This window comes from Microcebus murinus, chromosome 16 (genome assembly GCF_040939455.1).
Source record: "Microcebus murinus isolate Inina chromosome 16, M.murinus_Inina_mat1.0, whole genome shotgun sequence".
Taxonomy (NCBI): domain Eukaryota; kingdom Metazoa; phylum Chordata; class Mammalia; order Primates; family Cheirogaleidae; genus Microcebus; species Microcebus murinus.
The window spans coordinates 49,396,648-49,417,819 of record NC_134119.1 but is presented as its reverse complement, the minus strand read 5'-3'; the positions used below and the strand labels follow the sequence as shown (position 1 = coordinate 49,417,819).

The following is a 21,172-nucleotide window of genomic DNA, read 5'->3' as shown; positions in this document are numbered from 1 at the left end:
AGTTAGGGGCAAAAGAATATTTTGTGACACATGAAAATGATATAATCACTGTGATGAAGTTTTATTGAACCACAGCTGTGCTGACATGTCTTCTGGGGCTGTGCTTGTGAGTCGAACAGGTGCAAGAGCCACCGCAGGGCCTGCAAAGCCTCAGTAGTTACTGTCGGTCCCATCACAGCAAACGTTTGCTGACCCCGGACCTAACGCATGCCTCCAGCCCATACAGCCTCGTGCTTGGTGGCAGGCCTTCCACCAGCTCCCGGGGCATGCCAGGCTCAGATCTAATTTGCTTCCCCCTTGTGATTCTGTCTTCCCAGTTGTGGCTTCTACAGTCCCAGGCTCAGAGAGGGAGCTGCCAGGGCATACATGGCTTGCTAGGACTCTTCCCAGGGCCCCGCTTGGCTGTAAGGGCTGCAGCCAGCCCTCCTTCCTAAGACAGTGGGCTGCATTTTACCCAGGCTTGAGCACATCTCCTGTTTTCATGGTCAGCTCAAGCCACTGGCCCAGTCTAGGCTTCCCTGTCCTCCCTCTGCTCCACAGGGCACGTGTGCAAGTCCTTGCTGCATGCCTCACCCAGGTGCAGCAGCCCAGCTTAGTGGCAGAATTGCTTCCCCAAGATGATCTGTTGCAGGGATTGCCCTGGAACTCCATGTGACCCTTGTGTGGTGGCCCCTGGCCTTAGGCCACATGCCAGTCCCAGCCTCCCCCAGCTATAGACCCTGTCTGTGTGTCTGTAGAGCTTACCTGCAAAGCCACCTAGCTCTCACCTGATTTGCAGTAGGCTGCAATCATTTACTGCCTGGACAAGGCACCCAACAAAGCAATGAACCCCTAGACCTTCCTCCTTGTCCTTTCGTGGCCACATTAAGATGTTCAGGATGGTGGCCGTTGGCAGAGCCCAGCCAGGTAGGGTGCACTTCTGATTCTCTCTATCAGAAACTTCCCTTGGGGAGGGTGGAGGCCTGTATTCCTGGTCCGGTGCCACCCCGCAACACACCTATTGCATTTTCTTCTTGGAACTTCAGCCAAGCTCATTCCCTGAAGCACAGGGTAGGAAACGATGACACAAAGCACCTGAGAAGCATGAGACTGTTGGCCTAAAAAAAGAAACTGAGGCACAATAGGACTGGAGCCCAGGACATACTGGAGAACAGTGCCTTGGAGAACAATGGAGAGGTTCAGGTTTCCAAAGAAAAAAAATCAGAAGAGGGGTGACTACAATGGTTGTTTGTCAGGGATTCCCATTAGTTTACGTAAGTCACATTGATTGGTGATGGCCCTATGTTGAGCTGTAGAGTGTGGGTTAGTGTCCGGCGTGTGGCAGCCTTAGTTCACTGTGTTGTCTAGAGTCCACAGAGCAGGCAGCTTCGAAATGATGCCTTATCTCAAAGTGGGAGGAGGACGTGGGGCTGTCAACATGTCTGTACCTCTCTGTGCCAGGTCATTTAAAGAGCTTGCATTCCTCAGATTAAAAGTTTCTTTTCTTTCTTTCCCGGGACTGCATCCCACCTTCCTTTCCTTCCTCCCAAGGCCACTTTCCCTTCCTCCAGTGCAGCCTGTGGTGGGACCCATTGACCCCGGTCACCCTTATTGACCACCCCCGTGAGTTTCTAGCAATAGTAGGAGGATGGGAGGCTTTGCCAAGCCCCAGCGAGGGTGTGGGCTGTCTTTTGGTGACTGTTTGGCTTTTTGTCTTCACAGGTTCTGCTTGGATTCTGCTAGACAGACTCGACAAAGACTGTCCATCAACTGGTCCAATTTTAGCTTGAAAAAAGCCACCTTTGCTGCCCACTGAATGAGGCCTGCCTGGAGAGGGACGTGCGCGAGGCGGGCTAGGCTGCGCCACCCCCAGAGCCAAGCACATTGCTGGCCCCCCAGAGCCAGAGCTCGCCCAGGGTTGTTGGGGCGGGCGCTGCTGCCTGAGACCCCAGACCAAGAACTTGCTGCTCAGCCCACGCTGTTAGCTTGTGTGCGTGTAGTCTGTGCGTGAGACCCCTTCGATTGTAGCTCTGTGCCGTCGGATTGGAACAGTAGTTCGCACCAAGTCCTCCCACCACTGCGGCCTCGGAGGCCTGGGCTGTGGCCAGATACAAGTTTGCATCATCCACGTGGCTCCGTCGCCTCTGCATCACGCCCTGTCCTGTCATCTGTCCTCACCGGATGTTGGCCATCACTCAACTCTCGTGTGCCCCTGCGTCCACCCGAGGCGGGCTGGGCGGGGCAGGCTTCCTTCGTTCTTCTCCACAATCTGCTGTTCAGAGTGTACACGTTGCGCTGTCTGTGTTTGATCCCCCTGACTTGTAGCCAGCTTGTGTAAGATCCCTTGCAGACAAGAAAGTTAAAAAACAAGAAACCCACCCAGTGCTCACACCATCAAGTCCGTTATAGAGTGTACGACTGTATTAACACGGAGGCCTGCCTGGCTACTTTTTTAACATATTGTTAAGTAATATTAAAATCATGTCTTTCTTTTTGAAAGATGGAATACATTAGTACAGCGGGAGACCTCGGCTGGTTCTTTCTGCTGCGGGAGAGGGGGGTGTGGTGGGAAGGGACAAGCAGGTAATGTGCCCCCCCTTGGGGAGCCAGGGCAACCACCCCTAAAAGCCATTCCTGGCACTCCCACTGTCCTCTCTGCCAGCAGGTCTGTGCACCAAGGCAGAGCAGGCAGCAACCGACCCGATTGTCAGAGGGTTTGTGTGTGCAGTGGCGAGTGCTGAGCAGCAGCGGGGGGGGGGGCAGGGACAGTAGTTCCCAATGGAGTGCCCGGGATATACCCTGGGGACAGGGACATTTGAAGAGGACTTACTAGCTTGAAGGAGACCACAGGCCCCTGCAGCATAAACGCAAGGAGGCAGGAGGGGTAGGGGCACATATGGCCTTGGTGGGCAGGAGCCCTTCCACACTGAGGGGCATGGGACCTGTAATAATCAATCATTGCACTCCAGCCTGGGTGATAGAGCAAGACCCTAGGGGGAAAAAAAAAGTTGCTCAGCTGGGGCCTTGGCTCACCTGTAATCCCAGCACTATGGAGGCTTGAAGCCAGGAGTTTGAGACCAGCCTGGCAACATAGGGAGACCTCATCTCTACTAAAAATATTATGAGCCAGGTGATGACATTTGTGGCAGATGTAAAAAGAACGATAAGTTATGGATATTAAATTGAGTATAAGAAACAAAATGAAGCCAGGCGCCATGGCTCATGCCTGTAATCCTAGCACTCTGGGAGGCTGAGGCAGGCGGATGGCTTGAGCCCAGGAGTTTGAGGTTGCTGTGAGCTAGGCTGACGCCACGGCACTCACTCTAGCCTGGGCAACAAAATGAGACTCTGTCTCAAAAAAAAAAAAAAAAAAGAAAAGAAACAAAATGAATAGTATTTAAAATGAAAAAAGGAATCCCAGTGTGGTCCCTTTCTTCTGAGATCTCTTTAGGCAATTTGCAGAAAGCTCACATGGAGCTGCCTCCTGGTCGCCCTATAGCTCCCACTCACCTCAGAACACTCCGTAGCTCCCGCTGCTCCCAGCCTCATAGTTAACCTGCCTCCGTGCACTCGGTAAGGATGTCTTCGCCCTGAGTGAGGGTGAAGAGGGGAGGGCCCGGCTGGCCTTTTAGCTGGGGAGAGGCTGGGCAGGCCCAGCTTCTGGGAATATTCTGACAGTGAAGCCACAGGGTTTCCTGAAGGATGGGATGCAGGTGGGAGGAGAGAGGGGAAGGATGGCTCTGTGCAGCCTGGAAGTGGAGAGATTGAGTCTGGGTTGCCCATCAGACACCCGGCTGAGATGGCTGGGACTTGGGTTACAGTTCACAGACAGGCCTTGCATGGGCAAGCCTGTGTTAGGGCCACGAGGGAGTGAGTGGACAGCACAGGGATCCGACCCTGGACCTGGGCTGTCGGGCTGGAGGAGGCCTGGGACAGAGTGGCTGGCGAGGTGGGGCTGCTGCCATCTAGGAAGGTGGAGCAGCAGGTCCTGGCCACTCTGGAGACTGCACCAGAGAACAGGAAATGGATCAGCAGTCAGAGGAGGTTCAGGATTAGGAGTTTTCCTTGTTTTGTTTTTTCCAGGTAGGAGGAAGAACAGCACATCCCTTTGTTTGTAGGATGACAGCAAAGAGAGAGACAGGCTGGCCCATGACCACTGTGGGAGCATTGCCCTCAAGAGGGGCAGAGACCCGATGCAGTGGCCTGAGACTCCAGCTGCGGTGGGAGCTGGGCCTGTCCTCCCTGTGGGTGGTCTCAAAGCTGTGCTGGGGCCAACCTGTGGGCCTCAACTTCCTCACCTGTCCAGGCAAACCGAGCTGGCCCTGACAAGAGCTGCAGGCTCTCCCAGCTGGGTCTGTCAGGGCCACAAGTGGTGGTAGGGAACTCCGGGTACCCTGGCACTGTGCTCCATGCTTGGGCCCAGAGCCCAGAGACACCTCAGACACCTGCTCCGCAGGGTTACCTTGGGTCCTCCACAGCCCTGCTCCGCCCTGTGGCCTTCACACTTTGGCCCCACAGCCTCCCAGCCTTTACTGTTCCTCGTACAGGAAATCTTCCATGTTTCCCTGGAAACCACCCAGTTTTCAAGACACAACCCAAAAGTTTCTTCAGTCTTTCCTCAGTGGGGCGCCACTGTGCAGTTCTTGGTCCTCAGGAACAAAGAGGAAACAGTGGTGGATTGGGGAGGGGCTCCTGAAGACAACACCTTTCGCATCCGGGTGAGCCTGGTCACTTGTTACTGTACCCAGCCACCCCACTCACAGGTGGGGCATGAGGCCCAGGTGCCTGTGGACACCCAGCTCCAGCGCCTGTAACTCCACTGGAGCCCCAGCCTGGGAGGGCACCCCGTGGAGCCCCTCAGTTTCTGTTGAGATCACTCCCCTTGTGAGGTGGGGTGGGCAGCCCTGGGGACTCTCAAGCATTAACTCAGGAGGTCACATTTGAATATTCCCTTCTACATGGCAGTACAGACTGAGCATCCCTTATCCCAAATGCTTGGGACCAAAAGTGTTTCAGAGTTTGAATTTGTTTGGATTTGGGAATATTTGCATTAGACTTACCAGGTGAGTGCTATGTTGGCACTTAAATTTTGGATTTTGGAGCATTTCAGATTTTTGGATTGGGGACACTCAATCTGTGATAATTATGAAATAACAATGTCTGGAAAGGAAAGAAGAACAGTGGAGCGTTAGTGAACTTTGTTACATACTCATGCCATAAAAACTAAAAAGAAATACGGTACCAGAAAGGAAGAAGAAAGGATTAATGCTTTTTCATTCCGTTTGTGTGTGTGTGTGTGTGTGTATAATTTTTACAGAGGGGATCTCACTAAGTTGCCCAGGCTGGTTTTGAACTCCTGGCCTCAAATGATCTTCCCACCTCAGCCTCCCAAGTAGCTGGGACTACAGGCGTGTGCGACCACGTCTGAATCATTAACATATTTTTTTTTTTTTTTAGAGACAGAGTCTCGCTTTGTTGCCCAGGCTAGAGTGAGTGCCGTGGCGTCAGCCTAGCTCACAGCAACCTCACACTCCTGGGCTCAAGTGATCCTCCTGCCTCAGCCTCCCAAGTAGCTGGGACTACAGGCATGTGCCACCATGCCCGGCTAAGTTTTTCTATATATATTAGTTGGCCAATTAATTTCTTTCTATTTTTAGTAGAGACGGGGTCTCGCTCTTGCTCAGGCTGGTTTCAAACTCCTGACCTCGAGCAATCCGCCCACCTCTGCCTCCCAGAGTGCTAGGATTACAGGCCCCACTACGCCCAGCCTCATTAACATATTTTTAAAAGAGAAAAAAACCTTACACTACTTTCAGATTGTTTCAGTGTTTTAAACACAAAGTCTCTAAGTCATCACACAGAATGACACTGTTAAATGCAATAATAAGCATGGTTGCGGTGCCTCACACCTCTACTCCCAACACTTTGGCTGAGGTGGGAGGATCCCTTGGTGCCAGGAGTTTGAGACCAGCCTAAGCAACACAGCAAGACCCCATCTCTACAAAAAATTTTTAAATTAGCTGGGTGTGGTGACATGTGCCTATAGTCCCAGCTACTCAGAGACTGAGGCTGGAGGATCGCTTGAGCCCAGGAGTTCAAGGCTGCAGTGAGCTATCAGACCACTGCACTCCTGTCTGGGCGATACAGCCAGACCCTGTCTCTTAAAAAAAAAGGAAAGCAAGAATAAGAATAAGTAGTACTTTGCAGGTGTGAAACACACTACACAAAGCAAGTTTAAGCAATTCTGAACTGTTAAGAACTTTCAAAACAAGTTGTCTGCATGTGCCAGGAGCCATCTGTGTAACCGGTGCCATCCAAATTGCTTTCCATGGAGAATACAGTATGGGTTGAAGGATGAGTAATAAACATGCCATGTCGGATGGGAGGCTTACACATGCATTAGTAAATTGAAAAGTGGCACCCACAAGGGATTCACTGCTATACAAACTATTCTCTTGACATACACAATTATAAACTGGAAGAAATCTTTTAAAAAGTGTTTTCATATTGGAATCCAGGCAGTACTTGGCAATGATCCCTGAGAGAAGGAAAGGAAACAAAATGAGCCACTGAGTGCCCCAGCTTTTTGCCTGGGACAGTTTGAAGGCCACAGAACCAAGAGAGGAAACACACATGGAGTACAGCAGGCTTTCTGAGTAGAGGAAGCAGAGACTGGCGTTTGGGGAGGCCACAGTTGCTGGGATTTGTGGGCAGATTTCCAGACAGGAGGGGGCTGCACATAGCGCTCCAGAGATAAGAGCTGCAGAGAGTCCTCGTGGATCTCTGGTTGAGTACTGATCTGTGCATATGTCACATAAGTCCCATAAATCCAGGGAACAAATCATCAGAAAACAGTAGCGCTGAAATAGTTTGTATCTCCAGTGGTGAGGGTGAGAAGACATTGTAATACACAGGGCATTGGGGTGTTCCTCAGAAAGGTATCACTTTAGCAGTGGGGTTAAACTAGCAGTAGAATAAAATCTAAAGCTAAAAGCTTGCCTCACAAGGATCAAACTGATCCTAAGTAACTTAGCTACCTGCTTAGAACATGTTTGCCTGCCCAACATTCTTTAAGGGAATTCAAAAATATCCTGTACTCAACAAAGTAAAATTCATGATGTTGGCATCCAGTCAAAAATGACCAGACTATGCAAAAAAAAGGAGGAAAATATAAACCATAATCAGGAGAAATGTCAATTACTGGAAACAGACCCCCAAAATGAGATGATGGACTCATAGGCAAGAACCTTAAAATGGCTATTATAAATCGTACAAATATGCTCAAGGATATAAAGGAAAACATGAACAAGATAAAGGAAGAAATGGAAGATACAAAAAAGACCCAAATGAAGCTTATAAAGAAAAAAACACAATATCTGCAATGAAAAATACTCTGGATAGAATTAACAGCACATTAGAAATTTCAGAAGAAATTATCAGTGAACTTGATGACATATGAATAGAAACCGTAAAAATTGAAACACTGAGAGAAAAGAGACTGAATAAAAACCACTTTGGGGGCAATATCACTCAGTCTACTGTAGGTGTAACAGGAGTCCTAGAAAGGGAAGGAGACAAAGCATACATAGGAAACGGTAGCCCAATGTTCCAAATTTGATGGAAACTCAACCAGAAGCTCGACAAACCTTAGTGTGGAAAAAATAAAACCACACTAAGGCACATCATAATTCACACTGTTGAAAAAACAAGGCAAAGAAAAACAGACACAAAGAATTTAGCAGACTTCTCATCAGAAATGCAAGCCTTGCCCAGAAGCAGTGGCTCACACCTGTAATCCCAGCACTTTGGGAGGCTGAGGTGGGAGGATCACTTAAGGCCAGGAGTTTGAGACCAGCCTGAGCAACACAGTGAGACCTTGTCTGTACAAAAAATAAAAAATAAATTATGGGCTGGGCGCGGTGGCTCAAGCCTGTAATCCTAGCACTCTGGGAGGCCGAGGCGGGCGGATTGCTCGAGGTCAGGAGTTCGAAACCAGCCTGTGCAAGAGCAAGACCCCGTCTCTACTATAAATAGAAAGAAATTAATTGGCCAACTAATATATATATATATAAAATTAGCCGGGCATGGTGGTGCATGCCTGTAGTCCCAGCTACTTGGGAGGCTGAGGCAGAAGGATTGCTTGAGCCCAGGAGTTTGAGGTTGCTGTGAGCTAGGCTGACGCCATGGCACTCACTCTAGCCTGGGCAAGAAAGAGAGACTCTGTCTCAAAAAAAAATTAAAAAAAAAAGAAAAAAAAAAGAAATAAATAAATTATGTAAGCCAGAGAAAAGGAAATGACATTTAAAGTCCTGAAAAGGGTGGAAGGGAGAACCTGTCAACCTCAGATTCATAGAATTTAGCAAGATAACTTTCAAAAAATGAATGTGGGAAGACCAACTTCTGGCTGACAGTGTGAGTTCTGCTGAACTGCTCTCTGGTGAAACTGGTTAAAACTATCTTTTAAATAACCATTTAAAGCATGAGTTCTTCTTTGTATGTTTGGTAAAACTCTGAAGTGTAGCGATCTGGTCTGGGACTTTTCTGTTTTGTGAGGTTTTTAATTGCTGTTCCAATTTCTGAGCTTGAGATTAGTCTATTCAGAAATTCTGTTACCTCCTAGGTGAACTTAGGAAGATTATATGTTTCCAGGAATTTGTCCATTTCCTCCTCACTATGTAGTTTTTGGGCATATAGGTTTTTATAGTAATCAAAAATAATGTTTTGTATTTCTGTGGTGTCTGTTGTGACCTCTCTTTTTTCATTTCTAATTGAGTTTATTAGAGTCCTTTCCCTTCAAATTCTTGTCATTCTCACAAAAGAGGTGTCAATTTTGTTTATCTTTTCAAAAAAACAGCTTTTGGTTTTGTTGATCTTCCGTATAGTTCTCTTGTTCTCAATTTCATTTAGTTCTGCTTTGATCTTAGTTATTTCCTTTCTTCTACTATGTTTGGAATTGATTTGCTCTTCCTTTTCCAATTCCTTGAGACTGTTTATTAAATTGTCGATTTTTGTGCTATCTGTATTTTGGATGTGAACATTTAATGCTATTAGTTTTCCTCTGAGGAATGCTTTTGCTGTATCCCAGAGGTTTTGATAACTAGTGTCTCCCTTATCATTTAGTTTGAAGAAACTCTTGATTTTCCTCTGTATTTCCTCCTTGACCCAATAGTTATTCAACAACAGATTAATTTCCATGACTTTGTGAGGTGGTGAGTATTTCTGTTGGAATTGAACTCTAATTTTGTACCACTATGATCTGAGAAGGACACAACAAAAAAGAAAACTATAGACCAATATCCCTCATGAATATAGATGCAAAAATCCTCAACAAAATGTTAGCAAATCAAATTCAGCAGCATATCAAAAAAATAATTCACCATGACCAGGTGTGCTTTATTCCAGGGATGCAAGGCTGGTTCAACATATGCAAATCTATAAATGCAATTCACCACATAATACAAGCGAGAACAAAGACCATATGATTCTCTCAATAGATGCAGAAAAAGCATTTGACAAAGTCCAGCACACCTTTATGATAAAAACTCTTAACAAAATAGCCACAGATGGAACATACCTTAAAATTATCAAGTCCATTTATGATAAACCCATAGCCAATATCATATTGAATGGGGAAAAAATTGAAACCATTTCCACTTAGAGCCAGAACCAGACAAGGATGCCCACTATCTCCACTTCTATTCAACATAGTGCTATTCAACTGGAAGTCCTTGCTAGAGCAATTAGACAAGAGAGGGGAATTAAGGGCATCCAAATGGGGGCAGATGAGATCAAATTCTCACTCTTTGCCGATGATATGATATTATATCTAGAAAACCCCACGGATTCAACCAAGAGACTGCTAGAATTGATAAATGAATTCAGTAAAGTCTCAGGATACAAAATCAATACACACAAATCAGAGGCATTCATATATGCCAATAACAGTCAAGCTGAAATTCAAATCAAAAACACAATACCTTTTACAATAGCCTCAAAGAAAATTAAATATCTAGGAATATGTTTAATGAAAGATGTAAGAGACATATACAGGGAGAACTACAAAACACTAAGAAAAGAAACTGTAGAAGATGTAAACAGATGGAAGAATCTACCTTGCTCATGGATTGGTAGAATCAATATCATTAAAATGTCCATACTACCTAAAGTGATCTACAGAATTAATGCAATCCATATCAAAGTACCATCATCATTCTTTACAGATCTAGAAAAAAATAATTCTATGCTTTGTGTGGAACCAGAGAAGACCTCATATAGCCAAAACAATCTTAAGTAAAAAGAACAAACTGGGAGGTATCAGTCTACCAAGCTATACTACAAGGCTATAGTAATTAAAACAGCATGCTACTGACACAAAAACAGAGACACAGACCTTTGGAACAGGACTGAGAATCCAGAGATGAAACCATCCTCATATGGTAATCTAATCTTGTATAAAACAGACAAAAATATACACTGGGGAAAAGAATCTCTTTTCAATAAATGGTGCTGGGAAAACTGGATAGCTACATGCAAAAGATTGAAACTGGATCCCCACCCCTCACCTCACAATAGTCAATTCAAGATGGATAACAGACTTAAACCTAAGGCATGAAACCTTAACAATTCTAGAAGAAGATGTTGGGAAGACCCTTTCAGACATCGGCCTATGCAAAGAATTTTTGAAGAAGACCCCCAAAACAATCACAGCAGCAACAAAAATAAATAAATGGGATCATATCAAATTAAAAAGATTTTGCATGGCATAGGAAACTATCATTAGATCAAAGACACAGCCTACAGAATGAAAGAAAATATTTGCTCTCTACACATCCGATACAGGGCTGGTAACAAAGAATCTATCTAGAACTTAAAAAAATCAACAAGAAAAAACCAAACAACCCTATCAATAAATGGACAAAGGAAATGAACAGAAACTTTTCTTTTTTCTTGGCCGGGCACAGTGGCTCAAGCCTGTAATCCTAGCACTCTGGGAGGCCAAGGCAGGCGAATTGCTTGAGGTCAGGAGTTCAAAACCAGCCTGAGCAAGTAGAGACCCCGTCTCTACTATAAATAGAAATTAATTGGCCAACTAATATATATAGAAAAAATTAGCCAGGCATGGTGGCGCATGCCTGTGGTCCCAACTACTCGGGAGGCTGAGGCAGCAGGATTGCTTAAGCCCAGGAGTTTGAGGTTGCTGTGAGCTAGGCTGACGCCACGGCACTCACTTCTAGCCTGGACAACAAAACGAGACTCTGTCTTTAAAAAAAAGAAAGAAACAAACGTTTCTGTTTTCTTTTTTTTTTTTTTTCTTTTTGAGAAAGAGTCTCACTCTGTTGCCCCGGCTAGAGTGCCATGGCATCAGCCTAGCTAACAGCAACCTCAAACTCATGGGCTCAAGCAATCCTTCTGCCTCAGCCTCCAGAGTAGCTGGGACTACAGGCCTGCGCCACCATGCCTGGCTAATTTTTCTATATATTTTTAGTTGATCAATTAATTTCTTTCTATTTTTAGTAGAAATGGGGTCTCACTCTTGCTCGGGCTGGTTTTGAACTCCTGAGCTCAAATGATCCACTCGCCTCAACCTTCCAGAGTGCTAGGATTACAGGCATGAGCCACTGCACCCGGCCAAACAGAAAGCTTCTGGAAATGGCCCTAAGTGCAAACAGTAAATGAAGAAACTTCTATTCAAGGACATCTACAGAAATTTGTAAGAAAGGCAAGAGTCTGTGATATTTGAACCAAGACTTTTCTCTTCCTCCCTCTCCCAGCTCAGCAAGGTGAGACTCCACTCCAGGCTGCTGGCAGCTCCCTCTCCTGCCACCACCCAGGCAGAGAGAGTGCCACTTAAGTGTAACAGAGTAGTCACCCTCTGCCCATAGATATGGACACGTAAAATTGAGAGTGGGGAATATGTAACAGGGAATGGTCTGGGAAAAAAAAACTGGCAAAAATATTTTCTGTCTCTTTGAAACCTCCCCTACTCCTTTTGAGAACTGAAACCTGCATCCCTGCCTCAGGACAGTGGTTGGGAGGAGCAGACATATTTTGTTCCTATATCCCAGGCTGGCACCTGGGTGGCACCAAGGTGGGCCCCGATGGGACTTTGTCTTTGGCAGAGATGGGACTATTAGAATAGTTAACCACGATAGCCTAGAACTGAGGGGCCCTCCATGTAAAAGCTCTGTATTTCTGCTTATGTGAAGGAAATTTGGATTTTGAGCAAGAAAGTCTACCATTTTTCCTCCTTTTCTGGCAAAGTAATAAAACTTCTCTTTCCTTCCCCTCAAACCACTTGTCCTTGTTCTTTGATTTGGCCTCGTGGACAAGTGCCAAGCTTTCGGTAACGTATTTGGTGTCCCTGGCTGGTGAAATGGCATCCTGGAACAGTGGAGCAGCCCTGGGCCAAGCCGTGGGTCTTCACTGGGAGGAGTAGCTTCTCTTTGGGGTGAGAGAATACAGGATCCCGGCAGCTGCCAGAGAGTGTTTTAGCTGGAGGGAACTCTTATCTCTGTCCTCCCAAAGTAGAAGCAGCCTCCCCCACCACTTGAATTGAGGGGTAGGAAACAGATTTGGGAAGCTCACGACAGCCATGGCCATTTGTAAGTAAAGCCCCCTGGGATGCCGAGACCCTGTTTCCACCGGTTTGTGGGCAGGGACGGTTTCAGACCTCCCTGTTGGTTTACAGGTGGCATTTGTGGGCAGAAATGTAGTGGTTTAGTGGGGCCGGGGACCTGGTTTGGATTGAGCTCTTTTGTGGTTCCCAGGGAATGAAGGAGGCTAGGCCACCACTAGGGGAAGGTTTCCCAGGGAATGGGGGTATTAGACCACCCATTTGGGGAGGGGTTTTCAACCTTCCACTTGTGGTGGCGTTTGTCCTCTTTGGATTCCCATTTGTTTGATAGGCCTGGCATTTTGTGTTGAGAATTCTCTGTACCGTCTGTGTAAAGTTTTATTGCAACATAGGAAAGTTCTGTCTAAAAGTCCCTTGGGAAAAATTTTGGCTGGATGGTTAACTTATAGCTGCGAACCTATGTCTAAGGAAAATGGTTTTAACATAATCCAATGTATGCGCTAGAGCATGAGGAAAAGTGGCCGTTAAATGAAACTTTAAATTGTACTGTCTTGTAACTGAAGTTATTATTCGAGATTGGATGTTTCATATTTAATGACCTAATGCGATCTTAAAGGCTGAGATAAAGTTAATGGTTTAAAGAGATGACTCTCCCCAGCAGAAGGGAGAACTGGTGGGCATGGCCTGCCCCCACGCGGCTAGGGGGCTGGGGGCGACAGCGCCTGTTGCCCCCACTGCCAGGTGCACACTCGACAGGGCAGGGAGGTGCACCGACTCCCTGGGAGGTGTCGGGGGAGCAGCCCGGGTGCCCTTAGCCGATCTGTGGGGAGGTGCCACAGGCTCTGATCTGCCCCTGCCAGAAGCTGGTAGCCAGTTGGGAAACAGCCCAGTGCGGGGTCTGGCCTGGGGCAGCTAACACCACCACAGCCATCTTGACACGGAGGGAGGGGAACGGAGTGGGCCGACGAGAAAATGCCCGCAGCCTGACTGCCCTCCCCCTGGCCAGGTGCACAAGCTGGCAACCGTATGTGCGGGGCAGAATTCCTGTCTGCCTTTGGTGTTTGCCTGGAGCAGGAGCAGGGCACCTCAGAAAGAAAACTTCTTATTTACATGCCGCCACCAGCGCTGTGCGGCCCGTCTGTGACGACATGACGAAGGAGGGCTCAGGGATCCCAGTGCTTTCTGTGCCTGTGTGGGTGGTAAATGCAGCCGGTGGGTGATCTTGAGCGAGCCGCAGCCCATTGTCACACAGGAGAAGGGACAGTCTGAGCTCCAGCCTGTGGAGAGCCCGCCGCTGCTGTGAGGGTCGGAGAGGTCCTCCTCAGTCACATGCCCACTAAATTGTAACTCAGGTTAGGAATGGTGTCAGCTTCTAGGCAGAAAACTCAATTTGGCCAGGGAACGTTCCATAATCAGAAGGGGACAAATTATGCACAGTTAGTATGCTTTTCGTAAAAAGAAAGGACATTAGAAAGAACCTTGCCCAAAAGTTATAAAGGACTCCAGATTAAGAAATCTCCAGGAGAGAAAAAGTTTTCCAAGTCCAGGACTCAGAGGGTGAAGGGTAGGCCTGGAGCCCTTGCCTCCAAATATCCCCACAGGAGCCCTGGGCAAAGATTGGCAGTGGGGATTGGATTGGCACTAAGCCACAGGGACAGAAGCAGTCTGGGGGCTCCTTCCTCCTTCTGCAGCCCTGACCCTGGCACCAGGTAGAGAGTGACAGGGGCGGGGCCAGACAGCAAGGCTGACAACTTGAATGGTATTCAGTAACATTTAAATGATGCAATGCTGGGACTGGAGTGGCTTTACAGTGCTGTTAGACTGTGTTAGGAGTTTTTTTTTTTTTTTTTTTTTTTTTTTTTTTGAGACAGTTTCACTTTGTTGCCCAGGCTAGAGCAAGTGCCCTGGCGTCAGCCTAGCTCACAGCAACCTCAAACTCTTGGGCTCAAGCAATCCTCCTGCCTCAGCCTCCCGAGTCGCAGGGACTACAGGCATGTGCCACCATGCCCGGCTAAGTTTTTCTATATATATTAGTTGGCCAATTAATTTCTTTCTATTTATAAGAGAGACAGGCCGGGCGCTGTGGCTCACGCCTGTAATCCTAGCTCTTGGGAGGCCGAGGCGGGCGGATTGCTCAAGGTCAGGAGTTCAAAACCAGCCTGAGCAAGAGCGAGACCCCGTCTCTACTATAAATAGAAAGAAATTAATTGGCCAACTGATATATATATATAAAAAATTAGCCGGGCATGGTGGCGCATGCCTGTAGTCCCAGCTACTCGGGAGGCTGAGGCAGGAGGATCGCTTGAGCCCAGGAGTTTGAGGTTGCTGTGAGCTAGGCTGACGCCACGGCACTCACTCTAGCCTGGACAACAAAGTGAGACTCTGTCTCAAAAAAAAAAAAGATTAAAAAAAAAAAAAAAAAAAGAGAGACAGGGTCGTGCTCTTGCTCAGGCTGGTTTCGAACTCCTGACCTCGAGCAATCCGCCCGCCTCGGCCTCCCAGAGTGCTAGGATTACAGGCGTGAGCCACCGCACCCAGCCTGTGTTAGGAGTTTTAAAAGGGCCCTCCTGCCCTGTTTGATGAAAGGTTAGCAGGGCATTTGGGAACCTGCAATCAGAGAGATCTGTCAACTTACAGTAACTTATCTGGGGTTCCTAGAAATGGTATCTAGATCCCCAGACTCTGGACTTGATGGTAAAGCCCTTGTACAGAGAAAAACGAGGAATGAGCCTTAGAGTTTTAGTATAAAGTCTGAGAGGCACCCCAAGGCCTTTGGCATACTTCTCAAAGCCACTAAACAATATTGTGAGAAGATGGCCTCCTTGATAGATCTTTTTTTTTTAACATTTTAATTAAACTTTTATTTAGCCTCATTGTAAGAATATAAGGGAGATCATAGATTTGATGCACAAAATTTTAAAATTCACACTAAAATACATTAGGTGTAAAATGAATTCAACAGCCCATATTGCTACCTTTTGCTGAATCAGAACCAGGTTTCAGCAGCCTGCGTGTGACGTGAGGCCTTTTCCCCATGGTTGGGATGAAACCTTTCTGCAGACTTTGGATTTGAGGTGTATGTGTCTGTAACCTTATGTAGAATGCAAGTGTGGGGTCGAAGATCTGAATCTCACGTGTAACAGTTACAACTTGGAAGCTACTTCACTTACCTGTTTAACGTGGGATGGGAGAGAATTTACAAGTCACTCATTGGAATAATTGTTGCAAAATATATTGCTTCTACTTTGCCTGGAAAAAAAAATAATAATAATCTTGTGCCAGTCATTGTGAAAAAAAATCTTTTAAGAAAAAATGTAGCCAACAAAAAATGTTTAACAAGTTTCACTTAGCAAAATACACCCAAAAGGAAATCACAGTACAAAGAAAGTTTTAAGTCAAGGCCTTTACCGATTCCTACAGTCTTAGTATTGTGTCTCAATTCTCAAAACTAACTCTTAAAAATCTTAAACTTAACCTAAAAGGTTTTAAATGAAAATATAAACTAGAATGAACAAACATGAGAAGTATTTCTTTTTGAATCAGGGAGCTAGCACCTTTGGGGAAGAGCTGAAAATAGTTCTAGATTACTCAGTATCACATGCTAGAAGAAAAGCCTACATGAGAAAACACTGAAGCAGGCAATTCTTTTTAATCCAGATTTCACAAACTCTTGGTGCAAAATGGGTCCCAGAGCGTCCTCTAGAGTTACAGCTGCTCTTCCTTCGTTGCTTGTTGGCTGCCCGTGAAAACTTGACTGAGAAAACGTCAGCATTGCTAGAGCGCTCACTACCCGCCTCGCCCCTGCCGCTCGGGCCGCCGAGACCGGGAAGTGCCGGCGCGCCTCGCTCCCCGGGCTGCTGCCGCACGCGGGCCGTGGCCGAGTTCTGGAAGAGCTCTGCGGGTCCGTGCCGCACGCGGGCCGTGGCCGAGTTCTGGAAGAGCTCTGCGGGTCCGCGCCGCACGCGGGCCGTGGCCGAGTTCTGGAAGAGCTCTGCGGGTCCGTGCCGCACGCGGCCCGTGTGGCCGAGTTCTGGAAGAGCTCTGCGGGTCCGTGCCGCACGCGGGCCCCGTGGCCGAGTTCTGGAAGAGCTCTGCGGGTCCGTGCCGCACGCGGGCCGTGTGGCCGAGTTCTGGAAGAGCTCTGCGGGTCCGCGCCGCACGCGGGCCGTGGCCGAGTTCTGGAAGAGCTCTGCGGGTCCGTGCCGCACGCGGCCCGTGTGGCCGAGTTCTGGAAGAGCTCTGCGGGTCCGTGCCGCACGCGGGCCCCGTGGCCGAGTTCTGGAAGAGCTCTGCGGGTCCGCGCCGCACTCTGGGCCCCGTGGCCGAGTTCTGGAAGAGCTCTGCGGGTCCGTGCCGCACGCGGGCCCTGTCTGTGGACACAGCCACCACAGCCTCTTCGCGAGTGGCAAACTCCGCGTCTGCTTCGCTGGTCGCGCTTCCACCGGGGCCAGTCTCAGTGCGCACGCTCTCGGGGCTGAGCGGAGAGAAGTCGTCAATGGCGTCCTCGGTTGCTTCGTAAGGAAGCCCTCTCATGTGGACGCGGTGCCGGTGGGGCTGTGCACGGCGAGCTCGCTGTCTCTGTATCTGTGGCCGTACGCGCCTGAGGGACAGCAGCGGAGGTCGCTCCCCGACGGGCCGGTGGCGGAGCCGCAGCCTGCACTGCAGCCGCCGGGCGCGTCCCCTCCAGGCCCGCTTGCTTCGCGATGCCGGAGTGTCTCCTAGCCGGGCCGCCGATGCACTGCAGAGGGGGTCTGAGTAAGACCTGACACCCTCCCTGCTGCTCTCCAACACTTCGCGGTACCTGTGCCCCATCCTCTCCTTGTGCCTCTCAGCTAGCTCCCGCGAGGCGGACTGCACAAAAGCTCTCCCTGTAATCTTGCACGCAGGGTCCACAGGCAATGCGTCCCATTTGGCACGATTTCCAACCCTGAGAAGAACTGGACAATTTCCTCCTTTGTGCTCCAAACGGAAGAAGAAGAAGATGGAAGAAGCCACCGGCGGCGCTGTAGGCACTTGTCGGACTGCTGGGCTTCAACACCCACTCCATCCCAGTTCTGTGGGACTTGAACACCTCCGTGTACCTGTGTCCCATGCTTTCCCTTTTTTCAGGGCCATTTTTACATCATCTTCTGATGTAAGTTCATTCTTCTGATGTAAGTGCCTCACCACTCTGCCTGCCCTCTCTAGCGCAGATGAACGCCTGCGGTCCCATCCCGAATCGTGCGGTCGGAGAGGAAGTTCTGCACGTCCCCAATAGAGCAGGACCCGGGCAGGCCACGGAGTTTGACCACAAAACCTTCACCTCCCTCCCGGGGCCTAGCATCATGGACACTTGGCAGGGAAGATGTCAGACAAGCTTGGGCACAGCTTTCTTTGAGGCTTAAAGAACAACCCTGAAGCCTTCAGTGATTGACACTTCCAGTAGCTAACAAATTGTTCTAAAAAAACAGAGCGATATTGGCAGTGTGGCTTTGGAACCAGTGCACTCAGCAGAGCAGCCGGCAGTCCCTGGGGCTGGGTGCTTTAAACTCCTCCAGGCAAGGTGGCCACCAGGAAGCCCTTTATAGACCCAAGGTTGACACAATTAAACATCCCCTGATAGATTGTTATCAAAGACTGCCTATTCTCAATCCTGCCACCCTTTTCCCTTTACAGCACGTCTGAGGTTCTGGAGACTGTATTCTAGCAGGATGGATCTGTCAGATCAGCCGCTGCCAGAACAGGGTCGGGAGTATCTCACTGGTGGAACAGCTTTATGGACACCAAAGGACTGGATATGCAGTGATCATAGCAGTGGCGCTGCCTCCTGGGACTCCAGCCCAGGAAGCTGAGTTGCAGTTATCAAGATGAAAAAGGTAAACATCTAAATATGCTCTTATGATTGTACCTGCTCACAGTGCCATTTGAAAGAAAAGGAGTCTCCTGACAGCAGGAGATAAGAATATTAAGCATGCCACTGAAATAATGGCTGTGATACAGGCTGTGGCTGAGCCCAAGGAGGTGGCCAACATGGCAAAAAGTAGACAGGCCACTGTTAGAGCCACTAAGAAGACCACAGGAGGCGATTTGTTCTCTGAAAGCCACTGGAGGCAATCTGTTCTCTGTGCCTTGATACCCCAGCTAGATTTAGACCGCCTTTAAAGCTAAAGACTGGGACTCTGCCATTTGGGATGGCAGTGCTAAGGAGACACAGCATTCTCATGACCTCGTTCTCCTACTTGAAGCTTTGGTGTGGCCTCATTTGAGGCACCTACACACATTAGACGTGTGATGCCTTAATGGATTTAGAGAACCTCATTTGGGAAATCCCCATTTACAAGGCACTGTTCGTATGCTTGCCTTAACGGATTTGGTGAGGCTTCATTTGGGAAAATCTTGTGTGAAACAAACTATTTATATGCTCAAGATGGTCCAAGGACAGAAAGGCAACCCACTGCACAGGGAGCCCAACATGTAGCGGGCCTAACCCTTCTGATGATTGACACACTCGTTATTAGTAGATATCTTTTCAGTCTGGGAATGGAGAGAGTGTCTGAAGCTCCAAGATGGGCTCCTACCAGGAGCTGCTGGCCTGGGACAAGGCATTTGCCGAGTTCCTGTGCATGTGCACCAGAGCGGGAACAAGCTTCAGAGGACGACGGGATGACAGACATCAGCAGTCCAGGGAAAGAGGCCAAGCAGGTGGAGAATGGCATGCTGGTGACGGATGCCATGGACAGGCAGCTGCGGAGACAGCTCAGCACCTCCCCCTCCCACAGCAAGGATGGCAACAAGCACCACAGCAGCGTGGCTGAGCTGCAGAAATCTGAGGCCACGAAGGAAGGGACCTGGAAACCAACGGAGACAGGTTCAGACAGTCGCATTGTCAACAGGACCCAGGAGTCCAGGGAGACCTGGACATTTCAGAAGGTGACTTCTCCATGGTGATGTTGTTTCGTATGGTCTGCACCTGGATCTACTGCACAATGTCCTGTGGTCACCCATGAACTTGAGTGGAGCCTCAGTGGGAACCTGGTCTACTCAGTGATCCCACAGGTTGTCAAGGTGTTCATAGGCTTCCCTCCTCCATGGACACGCTTTTGAATCGGAGATAGCCCAGCAAGTAAGCAAAGTCCTACATCTAGGAAAAAAACTACATACATTCCAAAATCAATACAGAAAAGTAGAATAGGGTATTGCTGTTTGTCCCCCTCTGAATAAGGATGTCCCTCAGAACCAGGCTTAAGTTAAGCACCTAAGAAATAAGTTATGAGAGACCCTTCTTAGCACCCGGAGGTAAGTATGGTAATACAACCATGAGTAAAAAGCAGGGTAAATCAATATGCCAAGTGAGCGGTCAGGGAGTAACCACTATGTGTGAGTCTGCCTCTTCCAGGTCCCCACCCCAGCTGGAAACAAAGAAGCAGAAGAGACCCATGAAGTGCCTCTAACAGCTCACACCTCATTGAAATGGTCAGAAATGAAAACTTGGGTCCCATGGACGAAGAGAACCAAGCCCCCAGTGGAGGGGCTAGCCTTTAGGCCAGGGGTCCTCAAACTACAGCCCACCGAGGACATTTATCTGGCCTGCTGGGTGTTTTTGCCGGCGCTGCCTGTCCTGCTTAGCAGCCCACTGGTCCCAGGCCCACAGTGCGCATGTGTGGAATGTGGGTCGCACTCTCCAACGGCCCTCCAACTGTCTGAGGGACAGTGAAACTTTTTATTTTTTATTTATTTATTTATTTATTTTGAGACAGAGTCTCGCTTTGTTGCCCAGGCTAGAGTGAGTGCCGTGGCGTCAGCCTAGCTCACAGCAACCTCAAACTCCTGGGCTCAAGCAATCCTGCTGCCTCAGCCTCCTGAGTAGCTGGGACTACAGGCATTCGCCACCATGCCCGGCTAATTTTTTCTGTATATATTAGTTAGCCAATTAATTTCTTTCTATTTATAGTAGAGATGGGGGTCTTGCTCTTGCTCAGGCTGGTTTTGAACTCCTGACCTCACGCAATCCGCCCGCCTCGGCCTCCCAGAATGCTAGGATTACAGGCGTGAGCCACCACGCCCGGCCCGACAGTGAAACTTTTTAAACTGGCACCCTGTTTAAAAAGTTTGAGGACCCCTGCTTTAGGCAATCTAAAGTAACTGTTTAGACCAGGCACAGTGGCTCACGCCTGTAATCCTAGCACTCTGAGAGGCCGAGGTGGGAGATTGCTCAAGGTCAGGAGTTCGAAACCAGCCTGAGCAAGAGCAAGACCCCGTCTCTACTATAAATAAAAAGAGAATTAGTTGGCCAACTAATATATATAGAAAAAATTAGCCGGGTGTGGTGGCGCATGCCTGTAGTCCCAGCTACTCGGGAGGCTGAGGGAGCAGGATTGCTTAAGTCCAGGAGTTTGAGGTTGCTGTGAGGTAGGCTGACGCCAGGGCACTCACTCTAGCCTGGACAACAAAGCGAGACTCTGTCTCAAAAAAAATAAAAATAAATAAAAATAAAGTAACTGTTTAGAGAAGGGGAAAAATGAAAATGTTAGGTTTTTTTTTTTTTTGCTAACCTTTCTTTGATTATTTATTCTGTCTATGGGATGGGGGGACAACTCCTCAGTGAGGATTTCCCCAGGGCTTTCGCCTCCTCTGTCGATC

At 48.4% G+C, this 21,172-nt stretch overlaps 1 protein-coding gene and 1 pseudogene across 1 annotated transcript in view; one reads left to right on the top strand and one right to left on the bottom strand.

Annotated features, from left to right (window-relative positions):
* The window catches only part of FAM193A (family with sequence similarity 193 member A), a 159,440-nt gene extending 156,945 nt beyond the window's left edge, over positions 1-2,495 (top strand). Inside the window, exon 21 of the mRNA XM_075992888.1 lies at positions 1,702-2,495. Coding sequence (XP_075849003.1) covers positions 1,702-1,795 — 94 coding nt within the window. The 3' untranslated portion in view covers positions 1,796-2,495. The remainder of the gene's footprint in view (positions 1-1,701) is intronic.
* A 13,844-nt stretch (positions 2,496-16,339) lies between these two features.
* Positions 16,340-19,032, bottom strand: LOC105856013 (heterogeneous nuclear ribonucleoprotein F-like; annotated as a pseudogene).
* Positions 19,033-21,172: the final 2,140 nt, after the last annotated feature.